The following is an 8,093-nucleotide window of genomic DNA, read 5'->3' as shown; positions in this document are numbered from 1 at the left end:
AACTGAATGAGACTGATTTTAATCTTCAGTCTCAGTCTCATTCTGATTTTGAAAGAATGATCATCTTTCACAGTTTATTCTGAGAAATTACTCTCATTTCACTGTTCTTGAATTAAATCTGGTCATTTTTCACATCATTTCTCTCAGAAATAATTCATTTTCAGATTTTTTTGAGACTTGGTCCTGGTGGAACTCACACTAAGAAATGTATAAGATCAGACTAAATGAGATCAAATGTGAAATTCATGGTTCTGCCGGTCAGTCTAATAATAATGTTACAAATCTATCTCTCTTACAAGGTTCAGAAGTGAATCACAGTATTAAGTTGAAAAAGAGAGACAGTAAGAACTCTGAATCATCATGAGACTCTCTTTATAATATATTCTGAGATGAACTTCTTCTTCTTTGAAAGACACTCAATGATCTGTTAAATAAAGAATTTATATATATTAGCAACTCTTCTGCTGCAGCTTCTATTCTCTTTATAAAGAAATTAGATGAAGAACTTCAGTTCTGTATGAATTATTAAGAATTGAATAGATTAATAAAGAAGAACTGTTATTCTTTATCTCTTATCAATAAAACTCTAACTTATATCAGATAAGCTCAATAATTTATAAAGTTAAATATTATTACTGTGTTTCATAAGATCTGCATTATTAAAGAAGATAAGTGACTTACAGTATTCTGAATATAATATAATCTCTTTGAATGAGTAGTCACACTCTTTGAACTGACTAATACTCTCAGTATATTTCAGAAGTATATTAACTGAGCACTTCAAGACTTTCTTAATGAATTTGTATCTGTATATCTTGATAACATTCTCATCTTCACTGATGAATCTAGAAAAGAATATCAAGAACATGTATAGAAGATATTATAATAACTACAGAAAGCAGAACTGCTGATAAACATAGACAAGTATAATTTTAAGATTAAAAGTATAAAATATCTAGACTTTATCATAGAAGCTGATAAGAGAATCTGAATGAATTCTGAGAAGATCTCTGCTATTCTTGAATAAGAGACTCTGTGCACTGTGAAAGATATACAAAGCTTTATCAGATTTGCTAACTTCTATTAATAATTTATACAAAACTTCTCAGATATTATAAGATTATTTATAGAACTTACTAAAAAAGACTTAGTATTTCAATGATCAGCAGATACTGAAGCTGCATTTATATAAATAAAGAAGATGTTCATTAATATCTCTCTGCTGATAATATTTAATTCTGATCATGAGATAGTTATTGAAGCTGATTTCTCTGATTATATCATAGAAGAAGCTATATGATAATATAATAATGAAAATATATTATAATTATATATTTTTATATCTAAGAAACTGAGTTCTGCTGAATACAACTATGAGATCTATAATAAGAAACTTCTTATAATTATATACTATCTAGAAGAATGAGACTCTGAACTTTGAAGTATCTTTGAATTTGAGATAATCACAGATTATAAGAATCTCAAGTACTTCATAACTATCTATAAACTTATTAAATAATAGATATGATAATCTGAGTTTTTAAGCTACTTTTATTTTATAATACACTACTGTTCTGACAGTCAGAACTCAATAATAGATACTCTCTTATAATAAGAGTAAGATATGTCTTCTAATGTAATAGATATCTATTGAATAAACTGAGAACACTGACTTCTAGATTTGAAGATATTAGTTAATCAAGATAAAATAACTTATAATACTATACACACTTCTCTGATTAGAACATTCTCTTTCTGAACTACTACTGACACTGATACTGATACTGATACTGATATCTTAATTTCTTTTAAATTTACACTGAATAAATTATAGCATGTAACAGCTTAAACTGATAAACTTCTCTAAGTATTCACTGAAGTAGTATAATAAGAAGCACTCAGATTTTTCTCAGAACTATATATAAAAACTGATATCTCAGAATGTTTAATCAATAATAATAACACTCTATAATTTTATAAATAACACTAAGTCTCTTACTCTGAACTCTTACATATCTGAATAATATAAGAGATGTATAACTCTTATATAACTGATTATTCAGATTGTAAATAACTGTATAGAATAATCTCTCAAGAGTTCTACTAATCTGAGATATTAAACAGTATCAGATGCTTTATCTGAAACTGTAACTACTGTTCTTTTATTATCTTATAAAAGAACTGTAGAAAAGATCTACTGAAATCACTTAATATCTCTAATAGAATCTGATAAGATATAGTAATTAACTTCACTATTAATCTATCTAAAAGTAAGAATTATAAGAATATTCTGATTATTATTAACTGACTAAGTAAAGATATAATATTGAAATCTTATAATAAAATGAATACTGAACAAGTTACTGAAGTCTTCTTACAAAGTTTATTCTATCAGATATATAAGTTACTGAGATCTATTATATTGAACTGAGACTGTCAATTCATGAGTACTCTCTGAACAAGAATCTGTCAAATTCTCAAAATTATATACTGTTTATTAACTGTCTATTACTCTGAGACTGATAATACATTAGAATAGATAATTCAGACTATAAAGAATTATCTTTATAAGTTCTATAATCACTTATAAGATGATTGATATAATCTTCTTCTATATACAGAGATTATTATCAATGATTAAGATACTATTTTAACAGATATAAGTCTGTTCTTTCTTATACATAAATATTATATAAAAGTGTTAAATCTTCTAGAGATTACATAGTTTACACTGAACTCTTACAGTCTGATTCAGATTACTGATAATATAGTAATAAAGCTTCAAGATATCTGTGACTGAGCAGAGATCTTCATAATAACTGTGAAATAAGATTAAGAAGATTAAATCAATATCTGATAAGATTCTGCAAAGTAGTATAAGATAGAAAATCTTATATAATTGAATCTCAAGAATATATGAATTACATATTCATCTCATACACTAGATTATTATTATATTAGATATAAAGTGATAGAAGTTCTAGATAGTCATAACTACTATTTTAACATATTATCAGAAATTTATAATATCTTTCATACAAGCTTACTTCACTGCACTATCATTGATCTGTTATCTTCTTAACTAACTTCTGATTAACAGTTATCAGAGATTATAGAAGAAGACAATGAACTTGAGTAAGAGATTGAAGATATTCTTAATGAGAGACTCTGTAATTGCAGCTGATAATATTTTATAAAATGAGTCAGTTATAATTAACTGATCTGAACTCTGAGTTCTGTATTATTTAAAACAGCAGTTCTTGATCAATAAGAACTACTTCTGAAAGAGAGAAACTAATATGACAGGCTGTGCTTAATCAATTATATAAACTATTTCATTATACTTCACAGATTTCAACTGCTTCATTCTTGAATATATATACTTCAATTCTCAGTCATTCTTAATCATCAATTCTCAGCTGCTATAAATATATACACTCTAATTCTCAGTCATTCTCAATCACTGATTCTCAGCTGCTACTAATGTGTATAGATTCTTTCACTCTGAAGCTGCACTTTATACACTATTATATATACATATAAATATTCACTTTAATTACTGATTCTCACACTTTCTCTTTTCTTTTCTTCTCTAATGTTTTCTCTTTGTTATATAAGATCTATCAATATAATATCAATCTATTTAGTGTAGACCTCTTATACTTATAAAAGAATTCTTTAATACTGTAATCTTTATAAGATTATTCTATTTAGATTTTTATCTTATATAAGTTATATTCTATAATCTCTTAATAGCATATCTTTTCAGCAGGATAAGTATTATTATATAAAGACAGTTAATAAGACTACTTACTATAAATATAAGTAGTATAATAATAGACAATTTCTTACTAATCTGAAGAGTATTTAACTGTAAGTATTTAAATCTAATACTGTGAGAGCTGACTTTATTAACTGTGAAATGTATTCAGTTAATTATAATATAATTCTTAATTAATTAAGATCTTTTATTATTGATGATGTCTTAGATCTCAACATATATAATAGTGATAATAATATATACAATCACTTTACTCTGTCATCTGTAGATTAATTATTAACTGTCTTCTTATAATTAATCTTCTTAGAGACAGTTATAAAACTATGTCATTAAATTAATACAGCAGTCAAGACCTTAGAAGATATGAAGAATACTTTTATATCTGATTTAATAAGACAGTTGAACAAGATCTTCAAGAATAGTATGATTCAGGTGAAATTGAATACACACTGTAAAAATGAACTTACAGATTATTATTAAATAAATAGACATCAGATCATTAAATTCTTCTACAGACAGATATAAGTAGATAAAGTTCTTACTATTAAGAATGCCAATTGTAAGATTATAATCTATAGAGTAGATGAGATGAAAAAGACATTTAATAAGACTCTTCAATTAATTGAAATTAAATCTATAAAATCTACAGTCACTTAACTACAATAAGATAATTCTATAGAATCTCAACTTATAGTGAATTCTACATCTTCTAATGAGTATATAGATAATCTTTATGTTATAGATAGATGTGATGATGATTATTAATTAATTTTTGAAGATTACTATATTCAAAATATTTTCTTTACAGTGTGGTTTTCCATACACTGTGGCGCACTCACTACAGAGAGTGAGTAAGCATGGCACGGTTACTCAGGCTCCATCACAGGATCAGCTCATCCGACGATTACCTTCAATTCGTCCGGCAGCTCAGTTATCCACCCCCAGCTCTTTGATCTCTTCCAATCTCCATGGCCAGCTATATCAGCAGCCAGTGGGAATAGAGAATCTGACAACGTACCCTACGAGTTCTTCACGTCTCAACAGTTCCTCCATCTCTTCCAATCCCTCAGCAGGTCGATGGCTATCGCCATGCCCTACCAGTTCTTCCAGCCCTTTCAATCCAAGAGCTGGGGTGAACCAGAGTAATACTCTGGGTTCTCCAAGTCCACCCGTGTCTCAAAGCTCTCCCCCATTCAAGAAAAGACGAAGAAACTTCGCGGTGGATAAACAAGGCGAATGGCTGAAATTAAAAACAGCCTTTAAAGATAAACCTTTGCTGACAACATCATTCAAGGCGATTTTGACTCCTGAAGATCTCATCGATTCAAATCTTCCAAAGGGACGACGCTTGTATAAATTTATAACAACAGCAGCAAAAAATATAGCCAACCAGATTATTGCACACCGCCTTTCTTTAATCTATTCAGTCCACGAGATTGATTCTCATTCCAAATATGAGTGTGGGAAGAAACTAAAGACTGGGGCATATGAACAGGTTTCAAAAGAATGGGATTGCTCTCTTGATTGTGTGAAACTATGCGAGCGACGGGGTAAGAGCTATACTAAATTGATACAAGAAGCTGGCCCAGCTATTATCTTTGAACTGGATAATGATGTTTCAAGTTTGTGAGTCTTCTTATTCATTTTTATTTTCTAGCTTAGCTAACATTGCTAGATGCGAAAATTCTCTTCTGACAGATGACCAACGGAAGTTATTCATTCAATGGCTTCTACTCCAATCTAAGCAAGATCGATTCGCGAAATGCATATCAGCAGCAAAAATCATACTTGAGGGGCTAATTACTTATGGATATACTTATCACGAACTTCGAACAACTCAGAGCCGTCTACTCGAGGTATTGAGAGTTTACCTTAGCTGGGAAGATGATACTATCCGCCCTAATAAAGGTCTGACTTAATTGGTCTCTCCGCTTCTCTACAGACACTAACATGTTTTGTTTTAGATCCCAACGATCCTGCACATCAAACGTCCGTTAACCACTCGGGTACCTCAAATCAAGAAAGCAGACGCAGCACATCCTCATCGAGCTCAATATCTGAATCCACTGACAACTCGCCGTATTACAGCGGTCCTGGTGGCTCGGGTGATGTTCCATCGCATGTCCCTCGCCCGATCGATACATCCAGACAGGATTTAGTGGCATGGGAGGACGATGGTACTATTCACTCATCCGATCTTTCTCAAGGTAGAATGAGCACTAATATACTTTAGATCACACTTCGACCAACGAACCTACCAATCTTAACACAAATGAATCCCGCCCTCCACATCCAGCCATAGATTCGAATTTATTTTATAACGGGGAAACAACCACAGACTTTCGAACATGGCATAATGTGATTTTTGACCCAGACACAAATGCGTTTTATGGCCTGGACACACATAATTCGACAAATGGGCCTTGGCAAGACGGGTTTTTTGACCCCGACACACAGCACCCAACAAACGGGCTATGGCGGAATGTGTTGGTTTCAGAGACAAGCTCAAATGATAGCATGGGTTTGTTGCCACAATTCCCCTATTGTGGCAGTCTGGATGCACAACCATCAGGGTTCTAGGCAGGCTTTTAGTGAGGCGCGTGTTGAACTTAGTAGATGAACTAAGGTTATTTCCAAATATATACAAATATATGATAAGCAGAAGAGGAGGCAAACACAATCATTGTAATACATAACAGAATTCTAAGTCCAGATCATTTGATGCAAATTTCCATGAATATCCATCATATCCCATTTATCCCGTTCCCTATGCCTTGTTGTTATCCTCCCCTATCATTTCTTTAATGGTGAGTAAGTCAACACTGGTGTGTATATAGGAAATAATTTCCGTGACATCTACAATTTTCCCAACCGGAACGGTTATTATTGACTTTTCATCGGGAGTATCGGATATCATGAGGTCATTTGATATAGGAATGAGGCGCATAGGGACCTTAGCCCAAAACCGAGTGTGATCACCTATTCTCAAAATTTTGGATTTTGAGGGCTGCCATACACATCAGTCCCATATTTACCGATTTATGATAATATCACACTCACATCTGCCTTAGCTGCATGTAGTATGGTTTTAATCTTCGAAGCGTCCAGAGGCTCCATGCTTTCCTTCGGAGTATCGGATGTCGCTCGCCATTCAGTGACTTTATCCGCATGTTGTTTTAAATATTTAAGTTCGCATTCGCATTCTCGAGGCAAGGGATTGACATCCAAGTTCTTCTTCGTTTCGGCCGGCATGTTACTTAGAAGTTAGATATGGGACGTAATGATAATGCAGTATAGGAGATTCCGAGAATTCGAAGAGGTTTTTCCGCTGGATATGGTGGTAACTGGCGCGTGTGGAAATTGGAAGGTATTTGATTGAGATGAGTCTTGTGGGGGTCAGCGAAAAAGTTTTGGAAGGGTGTTATTCCCTACCCTGCCAATTGCATGACATAGGTGGCACTCTCAGCTTGGAAACACAGCAACATGTTTTCCATGCCGTTTACAATTTTACAGTCTTTCTTTATATATGGAGGGTCAAATACTAGCGGTGAGGTTAACTATGAAAAGCACTAATTCACATCCCACAGCGTCTACTTCTATGGTGATTTACAGGGTCAACTTCGATATGAGGGGCTCATTCGTTTCAGAGAAAAAAAGGAAATCAATGGAGGGGCATTGGGCACTCTGGCGCTCATTGAGCAGAGACGCGGTATTAACATTCATCCATCTGACAAGCAAATTTTGGCTGGTTTTCCTGGCTCTGGATGTCTTCTGATGTATAACGTGATCAACCACCCAACGCCCGCCATTTCGCCATTACTATGATGAAATATTTTCAATGATATCTCAACAATGCAATTAGATTTTAAGATGATATATTATATGATGAAAATATATATAGAAAATTACACATAAAAATATACAGCTAATTCTGTAGATGTTTATTTAACTTAATAACTCACTCAGAACATGAAATCTTGAATGAAGACAGATCAATATTATCAGATTTCTCTGACAGTGAATCTATTGTAACGTGGTGGAACCGAAGCAGTGGCTAGTTGACGGCATCACATAGAGGTAGTTGTTTGGGAAGCTGTATGAGTGAGTGTAAGGAGCCTACGCCGAATAGATCGGTATGATATTGATAGGTCTTATATAACAAAGAGAAAAATGTTAGAGAAGAAAAGAAAGAGAAAGTATGGAAATCAGTGATTGAAATGGATATTTATACATGTATGTGATGGCATATGCAGTGGAGCTTCAGGGCAGAAGAATCTATACATGTTCATAGCAGCTGAGGATTGGCAATCAA

General features: G+C 32.6%; 2 protein-coding genes across 2 annotated transcripts; one reads left to right on the top strand and one right to left on the bottom strand.

Annotated features, from left to right (window-relative positions):
• Positions 1–4,331: 4,331 nt before the first annotated feature.
• On the top strand, positions 4,332–6,361 carry BDBG_05988 (uncharacterized protein; the record flags this gene model as incomplete). Its single annotated transcript, XM_031722398.1, has 5 exons — positions 4,332–4,340; positions 4,590–5,407; positions 5,457–5,689; positions 5,746–5,958; positions 6,015–6,361. 5 exons carry the CDS (start codon positions 4,332–4,334, stop codon positions 6,359–6,361), a joined length of 1,620 nt encoding a protein of 539 aa, XP_031579278.1.
• On the bottom strand, positions 5,640–7,497 carry BDBG_05987 (uncharacterized protein). The gene is made up of 2 exons (XM_002623767.2): positions 6,842–7,497; positions 5,640–6,788 (listed from the first exon to the last, which is right to left on the bottom strand). Exons 1-2 carry the CDS (start codon positions 7,031–7,033, stop codon positions 6,549–6,551), a joined length of 432 nt encoding a protein of 143 aa, XP_002623813.1. The 5' UTR covers positions 7,034–7,497; the 3' UTR covers positions 5,640–6,548.
• Positions 7,498–8,093: the final 596 nt, after the last annotated feature.

The sequence above is a fragment of the Blastomyces gilchristii genome, assembly GCF_000003855.2.
Source record: "Blastomyces gilchristii SLH14081 genomic scaffold supercont1.12, whole genome shotgun sequence".
Classification (NCBI taxonomy): domain Eukaryota; kingdom Fungi; phylum Ascomycota; class Eurotiomycetes; order Onygenales; family Ajellomycetaceae; genus Blastomyces; species Blastomyces gilchristii.
The sequence above is the reverse complement of the archived record's forward strand: the minus strand, read 5'-3'. Positions and strand labels throughout refer to the sequence as shown.